At 36.7% G+C, this 23,998-nt stretch overlaps 1 protein-coding gene across 2 annotated transcripts in view; it reads right to left on the bottom strand.

Moving 5' to 3' along the window:
- LOC148940705 (uncharacterized) overlaps positions 1 to 23,998 on the bottom strand; it is a 59,699-nt gene that overhangs the window by 4,305 nt on the left and 31,396 nt on the right. For both annotated transcript variants that reach the window (XR_016143368.1, XM_089105255.1), the window contains exons 3-5: positions 20,442 to 22,052; positions 14,857 to 15,007; positions 6,350 to 6,495 (exon numbers count right to left, since the gene is read on the bottom strand). Coding sequence is in view for 1 of the 2 variants with exons in the window: in XM_089105255.1 (XP_088961381.1) it covers positions 6,350 to 6,495; positions 14,857 to 15,007; positions 20,442 to 22,052 (1,908 nt within the window). In the remaining variant the exon portion in view is untranslated. The remainder of the gene's footprint in view (positions 1 to 6,349; positions 6,496 to 14,856; positions 15,008 to 20,441; positions 22,053 to 23,998) is intronic.

The raw sequence follows: 23,998 nt of genomic DNA, 5'->3' as shown, positions 1-23,998 counted from the left end.
GGAGGGGAACCATATCCAGCCACCTCAACTTCCGGATGTGTCGGATCCCAACGCTATTTCTCAGTTTATGCGTGAAATAAATTTCAAACTGGATTTCATCCCACAGCTTATCCAGTATAGAGGCAAAAATGAATAGTTTTAGTAAACAGCTAGATACAACAAAATCAGAAATTTCAAACGATCTAGCGGAAATGAGGAACAATCTCAGTGAATCTACACTGAAAATTGACTCATTGTAGGCAGAAATAAAGCGTTATAACCTCGTGTTTTACAATTTCCCTGTGACTGGTCCATTCCAGTCGAGTTTGAAGGATGAGCTTTGCGAGTTTCTTAGCTGGTGCCTCCCGAACCTACAGCTTTCTCGGAGGGACATAAAGGATGCTTTCCACCTGAGATCAGGTTCTGTAATAGTTAAGTGGCACGACTTGGAATTACGAAATGAGGTTCTCAGGAAAAGTTTTGTATTGAAACAGAACGGCGTAGGGGTTGCTCCGGACTACACAACGTATCAACGCGAGGCTAGAAAAAATTTAAAGCCAGTGCTGTCCCAAGCCCTATTAAAGGGTCAAAATACGCGGCTTAAAGGTGATAGGTATATCATTGAAGGTAAAACGTACACATACGGCCGTGAATGTCAAAAAGTAAAAAAAATGACGATAAGCCATCCACTTAGGGCCCCTAATCCAGCGCAAAGTAACTCAGAGATCAGGGGTATAAATGCCGATAATGTGAATGAAAATAACAAGAGCTCATTCCAGAAGTGCCCTTCAGATCAGTCTGACTGTTCTGGTAATGAAAGTGACACGAACAGGTTAGTTGAAAGAAACAGCAACTTGCCGAAAACAATAGGAACAGGGAAAGGTCGTAAAAGTAGCGAGATTAGCCCCGTTGATAATACTTACAGTCGCACCGCTAGAAATGTACGGCAAAGAAATGAGGAGCCGGGTTACTGGAGGCAATTGGCCACCAATTTACAGACAAAACACCCGCCCGTTCAGGCAGCTACAGAAAAACCAGCCTTGGCAATTCAGGGGAATTAACAGGCCTAGGAGCGGCGATTATTACTGGTTAGCTTTCCCCCCGAGTGATTACGGAGCCCAATAGCATCGACAAGGCCATACACAAACCCTGAAGTTTGTATCTTGGAATGTACAGGCTATAAAAAATAAGTTAAGTTCTGTGGAAAGTGATTTGTCAAATTTTGACTTTGTAGCATTAATAGAAACCTGGCATTGCCCAAGTAAAACTCCAAAAGTAAGAGATTTTAATGTTGAAGGTGTATTGTGAGAGTTTGCTTCTAACAATCGTTATTTTGGAGGCATTCTAGTGTTCATAAATGATGAGTCTTTCAAAAGCTATACAAAGCTGAAAAGTAAATCAGAAAATGTTATTTGCATTAGATTAGAATGTTAGGATGGACTGTGTATTATAATAGGATCGATTTATATTCTACCTCAAAATAGCTCGTACCGAAATGAAGATACGTGGAATTTGTTGGTAAAAGAATTAGATGAAAAAAGAGCTAATTTTGAAAATGATAGATTGATACTAATGGGTGATTTTAATGCTTATATTGGTGATGAAGTTGAATTAAAAGATGTGTTAATTCCAGGTATTCCGTCAGAAGTCCCAGCCGTCTACAGAATTCCCAGAGCTAGCAGGGATCAAAAAAGAAGAATAAATCAATGGGGTAGAAGGTTGCTGACACTATGCGCAGAATCGGGTTTGTTGATTGGAAATGGAAGACTTGGAAAGGATAAAAATCGGGGTGAGTTTATCTGTGTATCTGGGGCTAAAGCAAGTTTTATTGATTATGTTACATTCGCTGGTATCCAAATTACCTTAACGTGGATTTGCTTACCCTAGTTGGATCAGACCGTCTACCGATATTTTTAGAAATTAGATCAAGGAATGCACCCCATGGGAGGGATATTTCAAGGGAAAATCAGATTTATAATAAAAATGTTAGACGTCAAATTCCTAGGGAATTGTCTACAGAGGAAAAAAGTAAGTTAATTGAAGCATCTTCAGAGGATAATGTAGTTATGTGTCCAAGTAAATTAGAGATGGTAAATAACTAAGATAGATTGATAGAAGAGTTCACTGAGATTTTACATGAAATAGCAGGCCCAGTTCTAGGAAATAAAGGAGGTTGTAAGGATATATAATTTATTGATGAGGAATGTAGAATAAAAAAATTAGAATCGATTAAACAATTGGAGATTTTGAGGGAAGAGGAAAAAAAGGAAAAAAGGCGTCGACTAGTAACAAGGTTTAAAAATGTTCGCCGGGAGTATAAACGCCTTTTAAAACAGAAGAAGAGACTGGCTATTCAAAAAGGTAAGGAAGAGCTGATCCAGTTTTATGAAAAGAGTTATATGCAGTCTTTCTGGAGAAAGATAAAAAAAGGGACCTCCATAGCTCAGCCAAAAGTACCTGACCCAAAAACATGGCCGAGATACTACAACCGCGTGGTCCAGGAAAACTATTCGTTCGATTGCTGGTACAGTAACGAATAGAAAAGGATGTCAGCCTCCCTCTAAAAGAGCACATCATAATCTTATAAAACCCAAATCAAAAAAACAAATAAAAGAGTGCATAAGCGCCATGGATGGTGGATCAGTACCTGGTAGCAATAGAGTCCCAACAAAGATCTTGAAACAATTGCAAATTCTATCTATGCCCATCTTCTTGGTTATCTTCAACTTAGTTCTGGCTTCTAGAGAATGGCCCTCGCCGTGGAAAAAATTCTTGATTTTGCCGGTATTCAAAAAAGAAACCCAGCGGATCACAGTAATTATCAACCGATTTCTTTAATACCTACTCTTAGCAAATTATTAGAAAGAATACTAGATGATATAGTAACTCATTGGCGAGAAAAACATAGGATATTGAAGGAGGAGCAGGCAAGGTTTCAAGATGGATATAATGCTGTTCATAGGGTCTTAGTCTCACAGGTCCTTGTAGATAAATATATAAAAGAGAAGAATAGGTTGAACGTTACATTTTTGGATCTAGAAAAAGCCTTCGACAGTATTGATAGGATTTCCTGTTCTTAGAACTGTTCAAGGTAGGCTTACCTAGACTTTTTGTTAGGATATTAGCTGATATGTATAGAAAGAAATTTGGTATAGTTAAAGTTTTAGGGAACGGATTATCGTCGCCGTTTGAAATTAGAAAATCAGTAAACCAGAGTAGTAGTGTTTCGCCTAGGTTGTTTACGTTGTATATAAATGAAATTTTTGACCATTTTAAAAAGGTATGGGCCCCTACGGTGTCACTAGGGAACCTGACGTTATCTCTGTTGCTTTTTGCTGATGATGCGGTGTTAATAGGCAAGTCACCAGAGGAGCTCCAAATCTTGTTGAGTATATTAGAAGAATATTTAGATAGAAAGAAACTAGTGTTGAATATCAAAAAGACTGAGATTGTGGTTTTTAGAGGAATTCGTGTGAATAAGGATGATCAAAAAGTAGAATTTTATTATAAAGGTGAAAAAGTAAAAGAGAGCGAAAATTTTAAATATTTGGGAGTAACACTTTCAGCAAATGGAGGATGGAAAGAGCATGTAAAAGAGATGATTAAGAGAGAGAAAGCAGTTTCAGCTGCCATTTTACTTAATTCAAGGCATTCAAGTATAAAATATATAAAAATGCATAAAAATGATTTTAATTCTAAAGTTTTGCCTACTATCCTTTATGGAACTGAACTCCCGGGGCATGACCCGGCACCACAATTGGAATTAATTCAGCTGCAAAACTTTAAGAGATTAATTGGTCTTCACTTAACGACCCACAATCAGGCAATAAAAGGTGACCTAGGTATATTTTCGCTGAGAATGAGTAGATTAGCACAGATGATCCGGTACTGGCTAAAAGTTCTAAGTCTGCCAGAAGATAGGTTAGCAAAAGCAGCTTATGTGGAGATGCTACGGTCGAAACGGAAAAGATCGTGGCCGTATCAAGTAAAAAATGTTTTAGATGGATTAGGATTATCATATATTTGGAATGAGGGGCTAGGACCCTCAGATCAGGGTGAGCCGTTTTTGGCTATGATTATAGAAAGAATAAAAGACCAGGAAGTCCAAATATGGAGCAAGGCAGTTAAAACATCTGGAAAATTGAAGTTTTATTACCATGCAGAAGACATACTTCGATTTAAATATTATTTTTAACTAGCATTACCGGGGTAGCCATTGAGGACTTGGTTTCAGAACTGAGCGAATTGTCTGTCACTAAGAAAATAGTAAAAGAGTAATTGAAAGAAAAAGCGTGGCCTCAGATGCAGATGTAGACTACTGTTGCCCCAGATATACCCTAGGTTTTGTGGATGTGGCCACTATTCTCACCGAGTGCCAGAAACTTCTCTATTATGGTAAATGTTTTTTGTGGGTGTTAACTTGGTGTTCCGGGGTATCCTTAACACGACTGTAAAAAGGACAATCAGGCAGTTATGTAATTATGTAAATGAAGCGTTGACATCAATGAGTGAAACTTGATATTTATGTAATTTTTATTGTGGAGTGTAATTAAGAATACTGTTCTGTATGGCCTGTTTTTTGGCTTATAATAAATTATTATTATTATTATATATGTTTGGCATAAAATCTTCGCCTTTTTCCTATTTCTTGTTATTTGCAAAAAACTTATCTTTCTTCTCAAATTTCTCATCGCAAATCAGTCTCATAACTGTCAGTTACGTCTTGTAACCGACAGTAAAGAATTCCCTTTTTTAGTCACTTAACCTCGGAAGCCAATTTCTCAATAGCTACCTTCTGGATTTGATCGACTTTTATCCTGAACGCCCAAGAGTCATTTCATATTTTTTCAACTGAAAATGATGTGTGTTTCGACGAGTTTGAACTAACTTGACAGTGAGGCATCAAACTCTATTTCATATCAGTGAAATGGTTCCACCCACCATTGATAAACTAAAGAATGACAGAGTGGTTTGTATCCCTACTGCTAAATATTTTGCCTCTGACAATGATTAAATAAAACAAAAAATTTTTTTACTGAAAGAAAGGAACAGCATTAAAACTCAAAACGAGCAGTAATTATTCCGCAGAAATTTTACGAAGGGGTTGCTCCCCTCCTCACTAGCTCTTTACGCTAATGTTTGACTGTTTGTCCCAATTTTTTTTTTTTAAGAATGGCTCCTGAAACACAAGGACCATTTACTTAGAATAGGATGCTTTTTCAAAAGTGGTAAAAGTTTTAGCATAAAGAGCAAGGTCTTGAGAAGGGTGGCAACCGCTTTATATACGGAATAACTTCTGTTCGTTATGAGTTTCAATGTTGCTCCTTACTTTCACTTAAAAATACTTGTTTTTTAAATTCAATTTCTGATAGTTTTCAAATAATGTCCGTAAATCTGGGTCACCCTCAATTAAAATCTCCCCCCCCTCCTATCACAGAAAAATACTCCGTGGAAATTTCCTACACCTAAAATACACCCACCCACGTAAAACTCCCTCCAAACAGTTCCATCTTTGCTGTAACCCCCCCCCCCCTGTAAAATTTCTTGCTTACGATTTAGCCTGAAAGATTCTTCTTAGCTTACTCTCATTAAAAAAAAAAAGTCGTTTTCTTAACAACTCTGAAAATCCCCCTTCCATGGAAACTTTTTCCCAGAAATCCAAAAACGCTGAAAAAAGCCCTCGTATAATTCTATAATTCTCCCAGGATATCTCCATATGTAAAATTGAGTAGGCAAAGAAAAAACATAACAAATAAAAAAAATTTCGAAAAGCAATTCTGTCAAATCCCCCGGTGTAAAATTTCCCCTGGAAAGTTCACCCCCCGGAAATTCTCCCTATGCAAACCGACCCCAAGCGCAACCCCCCCCTCTTTGAAAAATGTTTGTATACTTCCCAATAACGAATACCATACGTAAATAATGAGCACAGTCCCCACAGACTGTGGGGAGAGGCCCACATGTTACCCTTAAAGACACAGTTCTTGGACCTTTCAACTATACTGAACAAAGTGACAATCTTAAAATTTTGATCAGATAACATTAGGAAAAAAAGGGTCGTGGGAGAAGGGCTAGTTACCCTCCAATCTTTTTGGTCTCTTAGAAAAGGGCACTGGAACTTTTAAGTCGAATGCACCCTCTTTCAATCTTCTAAGTGTAATTATTTTTGTCTATAAAACCAATTAAAGTTCATTTCCAACTTAATTAGGAACTTCGAATTGCTTCCAATCATTCAGAGTACCCCTACTGTTGTAGCATATACAATATTGATTCACAGCTGATTTTACCATTATTTTTTTTTCGATAGCTGTATTTGTTTTATTAGTACATTTTTGCTGGAAATATAGTGATAAATAACAACCATAAAACTTACCAATTTCTTAGAACCAGAAATGTTTTGGTTAAAACGGTCCACCAAACTCATAATTGAACTATGCTTGTTTTTCCAGTCTGTACCAGAAAGACATATTTCTGAGGATAGATATATCCGCTTAGAAACGTTGTGAGCTTCTTGCAAGTCTAAAAAGTAATTCAATGTGCAATTTTATAAAAAATACAAATAACGACGATGAAAACGAAAATAAGTATCAGACATTTAACTTTAACTCATTGAATACGATAAACCAGGAGGTTAATAAACCCATTGCAGGACTAAAAAAAATGTTAGTTTCTTGCATATATATATATATATATATATATATATATATATATATATATATATATATATATATATATATATATATATATATACAGGGCAAAATCGAGGTCTAGGGTTGACCCGGAATTATGAGCGCACGAGAAAGGCTTAGATTTAGGTAGGACAGATATACCAAGCGGAAGTGACAAGAGAAGCATTTGTGTAAGCGGCAGTGAGGAATCATTCAGATTCCTGTTGAAGCCACCACAAACGACCAGTCACCTGTTAGTAGCTTGACTTTTATGGAGAATCTTTGATAGTGATGTGCAAGCTGATGCGAAGTTTTTATCAGAAATGAGGTTACGATAATTAGTCGGCATATAAATACACACCCATACCAAACATCTTAGCTCAACAGCAATACAATCATCACTCAAATCTAGCAAAGAAGCTCCGAACTTTAATTTACTACAATGAGTAGACCACCCGTAGGTCTGACAGTTGTGATGCCAGATGCGAGTCCAAAGAAAAAGCAGAAAATAAGGTGAAAGTTCTAACAATGACACATTATGTTCACTAGAAAGGTGCTCAGCAAAACCCAAAATATCAAAAATACTATAAATATTTTCGATAATATCTAGTTTTTCACGGGTATCATTTATATTCTGGTATAATTACTGACATACATATTTTTAACGCCCTAGGATTGTAAAATTGTTTCTTTGGCCTTGAGCGGGAAGGTACTTTTTCATTTCTACGCAAATCAAGCTATTAGTCCTGTGATTTTTCCCACAGTTTGCACATTTCGTGTCTACTTGGCACGCTTCATCCTTATTGCTCTGATTGCCCGTGCATCTACTATAACTGTTCGGGTTTGAACACTCCTGAGCGAAATGTCCGAATCCTTGGCAGTTGAGACACTGCTAGGGTTTTTCGATCGGTCGAGTGTCCCGAATTAAACAATATTCGATCTTCACTCCAAACTTCAATGCATAATCAAGGTCGTCCTTTGTCTTTAACTTCAGTTGCACAACTCTTGAATTTCTAAAACGTGTTGCAGATTTTAGAAAGATCAAAACCAGTGTCCATTTTAATAATACCTGTGTACTCGGTTCTTATAATCTTAGCCCGAAGCTAGTCGGCACAGCCGAGTTTCTTGACAAAATCACGCTGATTTGTAGGGTTGTGCATATTAATATTGTAAGGATTATTTGAAAGTACGACGGGAGCAGAGGGGGATTGGCCAGCTGGCGTCAATGGCCAGATAATCAGGCTTGGATTCTACACAGACCTTTTCTGTTTTTGACCAGAAAATTTAACATTCGGACGCATTCATTGAAGTGCGAGACCACTATTGTAGGGGGGTCCGTTAAGAAAGAAGGCATGTCCGATGGATCGACTATCACAAACAGCGGCAAATCTTCCTTTTCTTTGAGTCAGCATAGCAGCTCAAAAATGTCCGACAAAAAAGATGACGCTGGATACGGTCCTCTTCTCCTCTCAAGTATGTCAACCATAAGTGCAACTTTGCAGGTCATTACTGTTTTCCTTCTCTATATACATGAAAATTGATAGGACAGGGGAGGACAGGGCTCCCAATCTTTGTCTTAGTGTGGATTAGTCTTCAATAATGTCCCAACGGGTAGACAAACAAAACTCTGAGAAATATCAACTGGCCAGATTCGAAGCAATCCATTTTCCTCAATTAGATCAATCATTGAAGAGGAAAAACTCAAAAATTTCCCGATTCCCCCCCTAAATTTGGTGCTAGTTGACAGATTTCAATGCATGAATAGAAACATGCTGGAACATAATGGCGTCAATTTCTACCAGAAAATCAGTATGAGATTTTCAAACAGTTTGTGGTAACTAACTTTAAGTACGGAGCGACTCGGTCCGATAGTAACCAAAAAAAAAAACAAAACAACAATTGATAACAATTACTATACTAAACGATTTAGCTTTATTTTGATTCTCCAAGATTGAATCTGCATAGGATCTTTATATAAACAAAAAGTTAATCTTAATAAAAACTAAAATATCGCTAGTCCAAACTTTCGAAAATGACGCTTGGTTGCAGCAACATGATCTTGTGCGTGGAAAAATAAAATAAAATAAACTGACGTAGTTTACTGCTGCGATATTTATACACTAAATTCTGTTGCGGGAGTAACTCTTTCATTTGTCCATCGTTTTTTTTTTTTTTTTTTTTTTTTTTTTTTTTGCGCCGCGGATTTCACTGCCAAGGCGTCTAGCCTCTGATTAACCAAAAATTAGAACTCCATTAAACCAAAAACTAGCAAAAATAAAATAAAACAATCTACCAAGAGTGAAATTACCACAAATAAGCATCGATTAATAAATGAAACCCAAAACGAACTTTTGGCATAACTTACAACCCTTGCCCTGAGGGATCTGGGGGAGTGTCCTCTTCAAAAACATAATTTCTATCTGGAAATCAACTACTCTGAACAAAATGGCTATCTAAAAATTTTTGGACAAAAAATGTAAGTTTTTTCAAAAATCAACATGATTACAGGCCATGGACCCTCATACTCTCCTTGTCAAATCTTTTGTGGAAAGGCAGGCACGCTATATTTTGTTTTAAGCAAAATTCAACAAACATTTTCAATCTACATTTCTGGCGTAAAGAGGACCCATGGCGCATCCAGTATCCATCGTCCTTTCTATTGCCGACTTTCTAGGGGAAAAGTAGAGATTTTCGACCTTGAATGTAGCGGAGTGACTCAAGGATTGTCAATTCGTGTGATTAGAGAGCCAAAACAGGCCTTACGCCCTTCTAATACCCCTATCAAGTTTCGACCCAAAGGTTGCATTTCGCGCCACGCTGAGGAAAACGCACTTCGCTTGGGCACAAGCTATTTTGTTAAATAAAAAAAAGGGCACTCTCCGTTCAGATGAGCTCTCTTACAATATTCTACAACTACTGGTTCTATACGATCACCCCTGGGAAAAAAACGAAAAAAAAAGAGATACAGTAGTGCTAGGCATTACAGAGGGATTGTAAGCATTCAGTTAAGGGTTTCCGACAACGTTGATTTTTATGGTGTACTTTTTATTCCAATTGTTTTTCGCGCTTCTTTTCAAAATTCCGAAGAAAAACTTTCTTCTGGTGATTACAAATTACTCTTCGGTTGAATCTGAATAAAGCTACTTTTTTCAAAATAATGATGCATAGAAAATGTTGGTCGCAAGACAGTTCCTTAAAAATTCCATTTTTACAGATTGGTTACTCTGGGCTATTGTTTGCTCTTTAATAGACAAGTAGTCTCCATTTAAATAAGAAATGAAATATATTAGCTTAGATATTCCTGACAGAAACAAGACAAGCTCCATTTTATTCAAAGATGATTTATAATCAACAATGATTATAAAAAAAAGAAACGATATTGAACCCAACTTAAGAATAAAGTGTCTTCTTTTCCTACACGCTAGAAAAGCTAGCTGACAATAAATAGCATCACTCATTTAACATTAACAATTTAATTTACCTTTTTTTTATTTTCGAAGTAATAAACCGATTAGTTTCGAACAATATAATTTGTTTTTCGTTTTAGCAACAAGCCGAAAATATTTTTTGGCTTGACCAAAAATTCTTTTGGTCAAGAATAACACAAAAATACCTAAGCCTCGATAAGAAGTTTGATGAAAGCTACTTTGGCTTTTTTGGGTTATTAATTAAAAAAACTTTTTCAACAATATAAGTTTTTCAAAGAAAAGTAAAGAACTCCGTTAAACAAAAAATGAGCAAAAATAAAATCAAATAATCTACAAAGCTCGAAACTACCACAAATCAGCATCGATAAATAAATGAAACCCAAAACGAACAGAAATTAAAACAAATTACCGAGTCAAACTCAAAACGAGCAGAAATTAACATGAGTTGTGATCAAAACTGCTATGCCTTCTCAAGGACAGAATATAATTTGCACTTTACTGAAAAAAAATACAAATGAATTTGCAGTGTCAGTTTAATTTACATATGCTGATATTTAGTAATCAAAATGTTAAAATTATTTGAATTATTAAAGTTATAAAACTAAAAACACTTATTTTTTTTCAGTAAAGTGCAAATTTTGTTCTGGCCTTGGGAAGGCATAGGGGTTTTGCGCCCAACTTATGTTAATTTCTGCTCGTTTTGAGTTTGGCCCGGTTATTTATTTTAATTTCTGTTCGTTTTGGATTTCATTTATTTATCGATACTGATTTGTGGTAGTTTCGAGCTTGGTAGATTGTTTGATTTTATTTTTGCTCATTTTTTGTTTAATGGAGTTCTTTACTATTCTTTGAAAAGTAAAGAACTTTGTGGAAATTTTTTTTTTAAATTAATTTCTGCTCGTTTTATATTGACATAGTCTTTTCAGGGAAAAAGAAAATAACACTTTAAATCTTTTCGTTTTTAAGACTTTTTTCAGCAATTTTTAACAACATACACCATTTTAAAAATCTGGACACAAATAGTACTGTTTAACTTAGTTTCATACCTCCTCTAGTTGACCTGAAATGGAAAACTTGATACCATTCGGAAAAAAAATCTGTTTACTTTCTTTGATACCTTTGATACACTCACACTATTTTGATTTGGTTAAATTTTAAGAGCAGAAGTAGCCTCGAAAGTTTGAAAATAATACCCTCAGTCGTTCTTGGGATACTGCTGAGATGCCTTATTGGGATTTAGAATTATCAGAGTGAATTTTGATTTAATCTTAAGGCAACATTTAGTTTTTAAACATAATGGGCGAATGGGAGGGTGGGAGTGGAAAGGGGATTAGTTGCCCTCCAATCACTTTCGACTATTGAAAAGGGCATCAGTCCTTTCTATTTTCAATCGAATGAGCCCATTTCGAAATTCCCACGGCAACTCCTTCGATACGAAGTGCCCTGGTCTAAACAACAACAACAACAAAAAATATTACTAATCACTTTCCACTATTAAAAAGGGCACTAGCCCTTTGAATTTCAAATCAAATGAGCCCTTTTCCGAAGTTTCTACGACAACGTCTTCTATAAAAAACCTTATATGCCCCCAGGGCATAACTGAAAACCCTTGCCCTGAGGGCTTTGGTGGAGTATCCTCCTCAAAAAGATATTTTCTATCTGTAAATCAACTACGCTGAACAAAATGCCTATCTCAAAATTTTTATTGGACGTGTTTGGGGAATGATGGGCGTGGGGGGGGGACTGATTGCCCTCCAATCACTTTCGACTATTAAAAGGGGCACTAGCCTGTTGAATTTCCAATCGAATGAGCTTTTTTGAAGTTTCTACGACAATGCCTTCTATAAAAACATTATATGCCCCCTGGGCATAACTTAAAACCCTTGCCCTGAGGGTTGTGGGGGAGTGTCCTCCTCAAAAACATATTTTCTATGTGGAAATCAACCACGGAGAACAAAATGGCTATCTCAAAATTTTGATTGGATGTGTTTGAGTGAATGATGGACGTGGGGGGGGGGACTAGTTGCCCTAAAATCACTTTCAACTATTAAAAAGGGCACTAGCCCTTTGAATTTCCAATCAAATGAGCCCCTTTTGAAGCTTCTATGACAACGCCTTCTATAAAAACCTTATATACCCCAGGATATAACTTAACCCTTGCCCTGAGGGTTGTTGGGGAGTGTCCTCCTCAAAAACGTATTTTCTATCTGCAAATCAACTACGCTGAACAATATGGCTATCTCAAAATTTTAATTGGATGTATTTGGGAGAATAATGGGTGTGGGACAGGGGCTAGTTCCCCTCGAATCACTTTCGACTATTAAGAATGGAACTAGCCCTTTGAAGTTCCAACCAAATGAGCCCCTTTTGAAGTTTCTATGACAATACCTTCTATAAAAACCTTATATACCCCAGGATATAACTTAAAACCCTTGTCCTGTGGGTTGTTGGGGAGTGTCCTCCTCAAAAACGTATTTTCTATTTGGAAATCAACTACGCTGAACAAAATGGCTATCTCAAAATTTAATTGGATGTATTTGGGGGATTGATGGGCGTGGGGGGGGGGCTATTTGCCCTCCAATCACGTTTGACTATTAAATAGGGTATAATGCATTCCAATTCCTAATAGAATGAGTCTTTTTTGAAGATTATACCATAAAACCTTCTATTATAACCTTATATGCCCCCAGGAAATAGCTTAAAAGCCTTACCCTGAGTGTTGTGGGGGAGTATCTTACTCAAGAAGACATTATCTGTCTGGAAATCAATTACGCTGAACAAATTGGCTATCTCAAAATTTTGAGTGGATATGTTTGGGGGAATGATGGGCGCAGGAGAGGAGGGGGGGGGCTAGTGGCCCTCCAATCAGTTTCGACTATAAAAAAGGGCACTAGCCCTTTGAATTTCCAATCGAATGAGCCTGTTTTGAAGTTTCTACGACAAGACCTTCTATAAAAATTTTATATGCCCCCAGGGCATAACTTAAAAACCCTTGCCCTGAGGGTTGTGGGGGTTGTGGGGGAGTCCTCAAAAATATATTTTCTATCTGGAAATCAACTACGCTGAAAAAAAATGGCTATCTCACAATTTTGATTGGATGTGTTTGGGGGAATGATGGGCGTGGGGGGGGGGGGACTAGATGCCCTCCAATCACTTTCGACTATTAAAAATTGCACTAGCTACTCCAATTACCAATCGAATGAGCCCTTTTCGAAGTTTCTACGACGACTCCTTCGATACGAAGTGCCCGGGTATGGAGAAAAAAAAACCCCAAAAAACAACACATTGTGTCCACATCGTTCTTTACTTAGGCAGCACTAGCGCGCTGCCTGTGAAAAGGTGGGCGTGAGAGGGGGGTTAGTTACCGTCCAATCACTTTTAACTATTAAAAAGGGCACTAGCCCTTTGAATTTTCAATCAAATGAACCTTTTTTGAAGTTTCTATGACAACGCCTTCTATAAAAACCTTATATGCCCCCAGGGCATTACTTAAAACCCTTGCCCCGAGGCTTGTGGGGAAGTTTGCTCCTCAAAAACATATTTTCTATCTGGAAAACAAATACGCTGAACAAAATTGCTATCTCAAAATTTTTATTGGATGTATTTGGGGGAATTATGGACGTGGGGGGGGAGCTAGTTGCCCTCCAATCACTTTCGACTATTAAAAAGGGCACTAGCCCTTTGAATTTTCAATCGAATGAGCCTTTCTTGAAGTTTCTACGACAACGCCTTCTATAAAAACCTTATATGCCCCCAGGGCATAACTTAAAACCTTTGCCCCGAGGGTTGTGGGGGAGTGTCCTCCTCAAAAAGATATTTTCTCTGTGAAAATCAACTACGCTGAACAAAATGGCTATCTCAAAATTTTGATTGGATGTGTTTGGGGGAATGATGGGCGTGGGAGGGGGGGGCTAGTTGCCCTCAAAACACTTTCAAATTAAAAAGGGTACTAGCCCTTTGAATTTCCAAACGAATGAGCCTTTTTTGAAGTTTCTACGACAACGCCTTCTATAAAAACCTTATATGCCCCAAGGGCATAATTTAAAACCCTTGCTCTGGGGGTTGTGGGGGAGTGTCCTCCTCAAAAAGATATTTTCTATCTGGAAATAAACTACGCCGAACAAAATGGCTATCTCAAAATTTTGATTGGATGTGTTTGGGGGAATAAAGGGCGTGGGGGGGGGGGGGGCTAGTTGCCCTCCATTCACTTTCGACTATTAAAAAGGGCACTAGCCCTTTGAATTTGAAATCGAATGAGCCTTTTTTGAAGTGTTTCTACGACAACGCCTTCTATAAAAACCTTATATGCCTTCAGGGTATAACTTAAAACACTTGCCCAGTGGGTTTTTTGGGAATGTCCTCCTCAAACAGACATTTAGCACCCGGAAATCCAGGATTTGGGAACCAAGGACCCTCTAAAAAGTTTTCTTGATCGTGGTTAGGGGAATAATGGGCGTAGGGGGGGGGGGGGCTAGTTGCACTCCAAAACAACTTAACAGCTGAAAATGGCACTAGCCATTCCCATTTGCAATCGAATGAGCCCTTTTCGAAGTTTCTAAGACAACTCCTTCGACAAGAAGTGCCCGGGTATGAAAAAAAAAACAAAAAAAACAAAAACAAAAATCAACACATTGTGCCCACATCGTTCTTTACTTAGGCAGCGCTAGCGCGCTGCCTATGAAAGCAACTAATAGTTTACAATAACCATGTAAAAAAGAGGAGTCAGAATATATTATTCTTATCTTTTTAGAAAATCCAGTTTAGTCACATTAGCGATTACTCACTTTTAATATAATCTTGAAACCTTTGGTCCTCAAACACTTCATAAAACACCTCTTTAGACACAGCAGCTGAGAATAAATTATTCGCTTCTTTGAAAAGCTTTATAACTTCATCGAGGCAGAGATCCCATTGAGATGATAGGTCAGGAGAACACTGAAGAAAAGAATAAATATAATTAGTATAAGGTAATATTCGTTTTAGCTTATTGGGGTTTTTACGTTCTTTAGGGCCTCCTTCAGGACCAAACATAATCCGGTTCTTTAGGTACACAAGGCACGTGTTTGTCAATTTCAGAGGGATTTCCACTTTTCGCCAATGTCCACATAAGAGACAAGACAGGAAGCTAAGCAATCATACTTTTTGTGGCGATTAGAAAAAGAAATGAACAGGTAGGTCATTTCAATGGATAACTGAAGGTTTAACATAAAAAATATAGAGTGATTTAGAAACCAAAAACAAAATACAATTTAAACTACCCAAAAAAGCTCAAGGCTTTGGCTAGCAAAAACATGGCGAACCCCTTCCGCTCGTTTGGCAGTATTATATATTCTAAATCTAAAAAACATTCCAAAATTTACCGATTGAAGCTGGCGTTGTTTATAGAGGCACAACCACTTTTAAAACCACTATTTAAAAGGGCACTAGCCACTCCAATTTGCAATCGAATGAGCGCAAATCGAATGAGCGTAAGTTCGAACCTTTTCGAACTTTCTACGACAACTCCTTTGATACGAAGTGCCTGGGTATGGATAAGAAAAAAGCAAAAAAAAAACAACACATTGTGCCCACATCGTTCTTTACTTAGGCAAGACAAGAGGTAGTGGAAGTGAGCAACAACTATTATTTTCTTATTCCCTTTGCGTTATGTTCAGCTATTAATTTGATCTGTTCATTCAAGAGACGGCAGCAGGTTATGTATACGTAAAAATAACTAGCTTTGATAATACTCATTCGTAAAAAGAAATGTTCCAACTACTTTCATCTAAAACATCCCTTTTACCGAATTCTTTATCGATATGCACGCATATTTTGGTCCAACACTGATGTTTTACTTCCATAAATATATTTTTTATCGCAAAAAGAATATAGCCTATTCTCGATATTTCCACTTTTTATCGATGGAAGAAATGGGTAAAAGTTAAGCTTAAACCAACGACCCTGATACTAAGAGACTCGTACTCTACCAACTGGACTAGCTGGGTTTGTTTTGATGGTTTTAAACCTTTTGCTGTATTTATATTTTTAGATAAACAGGTCTTCTATAAACAGCTTTCTTAATCGAGTCCCCGGAGATAGCCAATTATTACGTAAAATCATACAAGATATCATAGACATCATGATACCGTTTGATTTAGTAAAAAAAAAACAATGGGTAGCTCATGTATTATTAATACTATTTTTTTCCGTGGTGTCATTAAATAAAACAGATGGCCACAGTGTTGGGAAAGGGCTGCAGGGTCGAAAAAATCATTGCAGCCCTCGGATTAGGGCAAGAAATTACGCAAACAGCCCATACAGGCTTAAAGTAAGACCCATGGCCCAGTGCCTCACCTAACTCTGTCCTTCCACTTAACCCCCTCTCCATTGTTTAGACAAAAAGGGTACATAAGGGGTTATGAGGCTGCTTTTTAAAAAACACTATTTCCTATTTTTGTTACTGAATTTGTGTAGACTCGATCTTCACTCCCTTTGGTCAACATAACTTGCGCTCCGTCTCAAAATCCTTTGATCTGCGATCCACTTCGGTAAGCAGTGTGTATGAGTTGTCTCCCCAACCTCCTTTAATTGGAGGTTTGATACAGGCGCACACACTCCGTCTCCAGTGCCTAATGGTCTCCCTTTTGTCAACAGTATGCATGCTCTGTTTCAAGCTCCTTTTCAGAGCTAAACAGTGCCTAAGCTTCGTCTCCTTTTAATCTACAGTGCGTACAATACATCTCTCACCCTGTTTGGTCAACAATGCATACGATTCGTCTCCAACCCCCGCTGGTAAACGGTTCATACACTGTTTTCAGTGGCAAATGGTGTCCCTTTCTCAACACTACGTAAGCTCCATCTCAGGTTCCCTTGGTCTCCGATCCACTTTGGTTAGAAGTGAATCCGATCTATCTCAAACCTTTTAATAAACACTGCGTATGTCCCTTCCCCATCTTCTCCTCCTCCCGGGGTCAGCAGTGCTAAAGTGCCACCTTGAACACCATTTGGCAAATAGCGTGTATGCTGCGTCTCCGACCCACTTTGGTCAGTAGTGCCTACGATTCGTCTACCCGGCTCAATGGTAACCGAAACTCTAGAAAACGGGTTTTTGATACCAATAGAAACATCAAAAGAATCAGATTTCAATGCTGATTTCAAATATATAACTTTCATCAAGTTTAGTGCTACCCATCAAAAGCTACGCGCCTGAGAAAATTTGGCTGATTTTAAAAAATAGGGGGAAAGACCCCCTAAAAGTTATAGAACCTTAATGAAAATTGCACCATCATATTCAGAGTATGAGAAAGCCCTACTATTTAGGCTCCTATCAAAAACAATATCGACTTTCGCATTTTTTGCCAGAAGAAAGATCACGGATGCGTGTTTATTTGTTTTTTTGTTTGTTTGTTTTTTTTTTCCCCCACGGGTGATCGTATCGACCCAGTGGTCCAAGAATATCGTGGGAGGGCTCATTGGAACGGAAATTAAAAGTTCTAGCGCCCTTTTTAAGTGACCAAAAAAATGGAGGGCAACTAGGCCCCCTCCCGCGCTCATTTTTTTCCCAAAGTCATCCGATCAAAATTTTGAGATAGCCATTTTGTTCAGCATCGTCGAAAATATGATAACTTTGTCTTTTAGGATGACTTAATCCCCAGAAGTTCCCGGGGGGAGGGCTAAAAGTTATGAACTTTACCCAATTTTAACATATAGTATTGGTTATTGGGAAGTGTACAGACGTTTTCAGGAGGTTGTTTTCTGGTAGGGAGGGGGGGGGGTCGGGGGTTATGTTGGAGGATCTGTCCATGAAGGAAGTTTTCATGGAGGAAGGGAAATTGCCATGAAGGGGGCGCCGGACGTGCCAGCATTATTTATTGGTTATTGGGAAGTATACAGACATTTTCAGGAAGGATTTTTTTTCTGGAGGATGGGGCTGGAGGAGGGTACTCTGGAGTCTTTCCGTGGAGGTAGTTTCTTTGGCGTAGGGGACATTTCTATGAATGGGGCGCCGGATTTCCAAGCATTATTTAAAAAACGATCAGAAATTAAATTTAAAAAAAAACAAGTTTTTTTCAACTGAAAATAAGAAGCAACATTAGAACTTAAAACGAACAGAAATTATAACGTGTATGAGGGGGGTCTCCCCCAAGTTAATACCTCGCTCTTTACGCTAGTTTTTTTTAGTGCTTTCAAAAGAGCTATCTATTCTAACTAAACGGCCTTTGTGATTCAGGGGTTTGTGAATTAAATTTGTTTTTAACTTTTAACGTAAAGAGCAAGGTATTGACTAAGGGGAGAACCCCCTCATATACGTAATAACATATACGTAATAAAAAAACAATAAAAAAAAAAGCGATACGGCTCAATAGTGATCGAAACTTTTAAAAACGGAATTTTGATGTCAATAAATATATCAAAAGAATGGGTTTATAATGTTGATTCTAAATATATAAATTTTCTCAAGTTTAGTATTACTCATCAAAGGCTACGAGCCTGAGAAAATTTACCCGATTTTTTAAAGAGGGGGAAAAATCCCCTATAAGTGAAAGAATTTTAATGAAAATCACACCATCAGGTTAAGCGTATCAGAAAACCCTATTAAATAGGTTTCAAGCTCATATCTGCAAAAACCTTCAACTTTGTATTTTTTGCTAAAAGAAAAATTTACGAATATAGAAGTTAGTTACGTAAGTTAATTTGTAAATTACGTCATAACCAAATCTAGAGACATCCATTTAGCAAAAGAAAAGTACAATTTTTATTCTAATTTTTTTTACTTATTCAATGACGGTGAGCCAAAATAAAAGTTGCATTAACTAAAAAACGATCAGAAATTAAACAAAAAAAAACAAGTTTTTTAAACTGAAAGTAAGGAGCGACATTAAAACTTAAAATGAACAGAAATTATGCCGTATATGAAAGGGACTGTCCCCTCCTCAACGCTTCGCGCTTTACGCTAAAGTTTGACTTTGTCTCATAAATTTATTTTTTAAAACAATAAAAAACTTTAGCGTAAAGAGCAAAGCGTTGAGGAGGGGACAGACCCTTTCATATACGGAATAATTTCTGTTCGTTTTAAGTTTTAATGTCGCTCCTTACTTTCAGTTTAAAAAACTTGTTTTTTTTATTTAATTTGGTCAAGATCACAGTGTAACTGTTTTAATTGTAAAATAACTATATTTCGCAAATTCTGTTTCATTTACATCAGAGCTGGTACTCAAAGGTTCCATACTGATACAGATCTGAAACTAATATTACAACCGCAGCAGTTAGTCTAAGCGCGTGCAGTGAATATTTCTCGAATAATATTGGTATTTTCCACAATTCGTATTTAAGGCTAATGATTACAAACCTGAAACAAATACATCAATATAAAAGCCCAAAAGCAAAACATATATGAAGTATATGGATCACATATGGTGATTCATTTCATCAAAGTAATCACGTAGACTGTAGTCCAGTAGTTCCAAACGCGTGAAAACTCGACATACCCACTTCAACACCCATTTTCTGCCTCTGTTACATTACCAGTTATTATTTGTATCTATGAACATTTCTTTATTTAAAAAGTTGCTAATAAATTATTTTTTTTTTCTGAAATTCTAAGCACCTAGGTTTCAAGAAGATTATTGTATACACAAAAAAAAAAAAAAAAGAAAAAGAAAAAAAAAGGACAAATTAGAAATTCCAATTGTTGATCCAAATTTCAATTAAAAGTAAAATTGCAATCCAATGTTTAAGTTCTTAATCAAAAATATAAAAATTACAATTATACCTTCAACTGCCATGCAATAAATGTCCTGTGGCGGTGCAGTGGGTTTGATCTCAGCTTTGATAAACAGAAATAACAATTAATACTAAAGTCCAAATTAAAAAGCACATAAAATATACCACAATTACGAGTTGGGCTGCTACCCAACACCACCGCCCCCTCTAGCCCTGCTAGTGTATCATTTGGACTTTACTGAACACTAAACACATTGCTTGAATTATTATCAAATAACGTTTTAAAAGAAAAATTAGCGACAAAAAGCGGTATCCCCTTAAAATAACAAAACTATGTCGACTGTAAAATTCATTTTAAGAGGTCGTTTTTTTTTCTGGAAACTCGATTGGTATTTCGTATTTAGTTTGGCATGCACTTCCTTGCTACAAAATTCTTCTGTGGATTCGATATACTTTCGAATCAGTAAACTTGAGCAAATTAGAAATTTATTTTTATTTTTCAGAAATTAGTCACGTGAGGGGGGGGGGAGAGAATTTTCTTAGAACACAAAACTTAGTCTAAAAAAGGGTTCAGATCTGTTATTGCTTTTAGACACGAAGTTATACCAGCTAAATATTTTGCTTTCTTTGTATGCATGATTATAATTCTGTTATATGTTTCCATTACCTTTTTGCTAAATACAGGATCCAGTAAGATTCCACTACCATCAGACTTAGGGAAATGACTATAGGAGTTGTGAGCTTTAACATTAGACATTATACTGAAGTCTAAACCAGTCAGATCAAGGATATCATTACAGTTGGTTACGTTTGAATTACTTCTACTTGCATTATTTAAATTAACTTCAGGTCCTGATTTCAGCGAAGTTGCAGAAACAGTAACAAAATCACCAAAATCATCATCAAAATTACTATCACAAACAAGGTTACTATTCAAGTTGGTAACAACAGGGTCTAGGATGTGTTTTAAGCGATTGGACGACTTAGAAAGGCTTATTCCTAAAGAAAAGTCTTCACCTCTATTGTCTTGATTAACCATCAAATTAGTATAGCTTTTGTTCTCTTCAAAATTGAAATCATCGAGTAAACAAACTAAGGAATTTCCAACTGCTTCAGCATTCGGAGCACTTCTGAATGATGAAGTAATACTTAAACTTTCCATGTTACTAGTAAGATTATTTTCTACAGGAGTTTTCACGTCACTTTCATAGGCATTATCATTTGCCAATAACAAAGCATTGTTGGAATTACTTTCTGTGATAGGCATACCGGCATTTTTTTCAATATTTGAAAATGATCCTTTCAAATGGAATTCAGAACTGTTATCTGAAATAGTTGTATACGATTCTAGTTCCCGGAATGCTGCATATTTGTCAATACATGATACTGTAGACTGCTTCCCAACAGACGACTTGTTCGGTGCAAGTGACGAACCTAAGGGTTTTATTAAAGTATCAGGCGTGGAAATTTTTTCTAATGTTGGCAATATTTTTGGGGGAGCTGGCATGACTTTCTTAGAATTGGATATCAATGATTTGGCATCTAAAAGTGGATCCCACACTTGAGTGATACTTTTATTTAAAGTGGAGGTACAGGATTCCGTAGTCACCATACCAGATGTAAACAAACTTCCAGAGGGTAAGATTCCAGATGATTCTTTTAATTTAACAGTAGGGGCATCAGACTTCACTGTGTTAGTAAATGGGCCTTTAATTGACAAGTTATCACCATATGGCTCACATGACACGAATGTACTAGTATCACTATTTGAATTCAAACTGATAGGTGCAATAAATGACTTAGAAAAATCAAAATTTAAAGAGTTTTTTGTTACACCCCTAGTTTTAACAGCTGAGTCAAGTTTCATTTCGTCACTATTCAATAAACTTGAAACTTGATTAAAGGAACCAATTTTTGATGTTAGACTATTACCTCCTGGTGACCCCAGCTGACTTCCGAGTAGAGTATTATTTGGTACTTGGCAATATAACGGAAACTGTGCATTAGTGCTAGCATAAGTTTGGTCATCTGAAGGACTAGGCACAACCAAATTGTTCAAGTTACTTGGAGTTCCACGAGCACCAACAAAATCACCAAATTCATCTGAACTGGGTTGCTGATTAACAACTTCAAAATTAGTACTAGTAATATTTGATTTAACTGGAGATCCATTTATTATTTTTTGATTGATATATGCACAAGCTGGATGAATTAAGACAGGAATCAATGGAGTATCATAAAAGCGCAATGCATCCAGGGATTGGAACGGCTTTCCTGTCTGAAAAAAAGAGACCATTACTCCTGTCTTCATAGAAGAAGAAAGATACAAAAGGCTAAATTACAGATTATATAAAAGTCAAACCCAGGAGACCCATAGTTAAACCAGCCAAGACTGACTTTTCTAAAGCTATAATGAGTTTTTGCATCATATAATTTTTTAGATCAACGCCAGTGCTTCCCGAAAGACGCAAAATCTAATTCACTGTGTTCATAAGGTACAGCATGAAAAGGAAGTTTAGATTTAAAGATATAATTGAGCTAAGTTATTTGTCTAATTTAGATGTTTATACAAAACAAAGTAAACTTTCTGTTTTTGCAAAAAAAAAAAAAAAAAAAAAAAAAAAAAAAAAAAAAAAAAAAAAAAAGGCATTAAATATAAATTTGTTCTTCTGACCTGGTTACAATTTTTCTACAAATTTATGCCGTTTAGCCATTATAGATAAGAGTTCTGTAAAGTTTTTACACAATAATTCTGTGGGGCCAAGGGCGAATTATAAGCAGTAGCTTCCTGAAAAGTGGCAAAGAACAAAGAACCAAAGAATAGCCTGCTTTGATCACATACATACATCAAAAGAACTGTAATTTTTTAGTGATACACTTTTGATTAAAATATTTTCTAGGCATTAGTTAAAAATCGAACTTTTTAAAATAAATCATTGTAGGCCTTAGTATTTATTTTACAACACTTAGGTAAAGCTAAACTGTCGTGAATGCTTGTAAAAATTCGTTTACTCCAGGAAAAGATTATTTCGCCTCAATCCAAATCCATAAAACAGGATTTTGCTATCAGCTAACATCATTCAGTTCTCCTCAGTTCCACATCCTTCTTTTTGTAAAAAACAAGATGACAGACTTTGATCTAAAAAAAACTCCATGGTAAGCGGAGGGTCCTACCATCTGAGTTAACAGCACAACCATGATATTATGCATCAATATTCCAAGATAAAATTTCGAAGACCTCAATTTTTAGTTCCATACACTAAGGCCAAACTGCCACATTTGACACTTCGTCTCGATATAGATATAAACAATCTGTATCTCTTTCGTCTAGTTCAGCAATTTTCTTGAATAAAATAATTCTTAAGAGGGACTAATCATTTAAAAAAAAATCTTCCCATTTCAGAAATAGCACCCATAAGTGGGAATTCTCGATGTTCAGCACACAACTTGGCGCTAAGAGTACAGATTTACAAAAATAACGTGGGAAACATTCAAATCTGCATAAGAGCTAAATTATATTTGTATGGCCATCCACTCTATATGATGATCCCAGAGAAAAAAAAAATACAAACAAAACACACAGAGAAACATCAGTGCTACCCATGCAACAGTTCAATTTTAGTTGGTTTGAAGATGGCGGACTGGGAATATCCAGATAACGGTTTTCAATTAATGTGATTCCAATGGTACAATTTTTAATTTGATTCTATATCACATTTAAGGAGGTTTCACAGGGTTTCAAGCTCTTCTTTAGAGTTGCCAAAAATGTTTTCCCCAACGTTGGAATTACTTTTCAGTTGAATCTTCACACAACTTATTATATCTGGATCGTTGTCTATCGAGAGCTGACTTATTTCATTTCAGTTACTGTGTGCCAAGGCTTACTCTTTACCAGGGCACGCCTACTGTTTTAGAAACGCTTATTTCTTCATATTTGTAAACAACAAGCTCTGACTCATATCCCGGACGTCCTCATGGTCACGTTGCGGCCATCTCCTTTACACGTTCATAGATCAGTTTCTTCTATGTCGCTCGATAGTCAGCTTGTTTGAGGAGGCATAGGAGGTCACCTCCGAAGTTGTCTTACCATCTCTTCCTAGGTCTTCCAGGTTGGCGGATACCGCGGACCCTTCCTTCAAAGGTAAATTTTGGCAGTATGTCATTCGGTGTATGTGATCCAACCACCTAAGTTGCTGTAATCGAACTTTCTGAAAAAATTGTAGT

This window comes from Artemia sp. Qi Xiang Cuo, chromosome 19 (genome assembly GCF_049724085.1).
Source record: "Artemia sp. Qi Xiang Cuo chromosome 19, ASM4972408v1, whole genome shotgun sequence".
NCBI classification, from domain to species: Eukaryota; Metazoa; Arthropoda; class Branchiopoda; order Anostraca; family Artemiidae; genus Artemia; species Artemia sp. Qi Xiang Cuo.
This window is presented reverse-complemented; position numbering and strand designations above follow the sequence as displayed.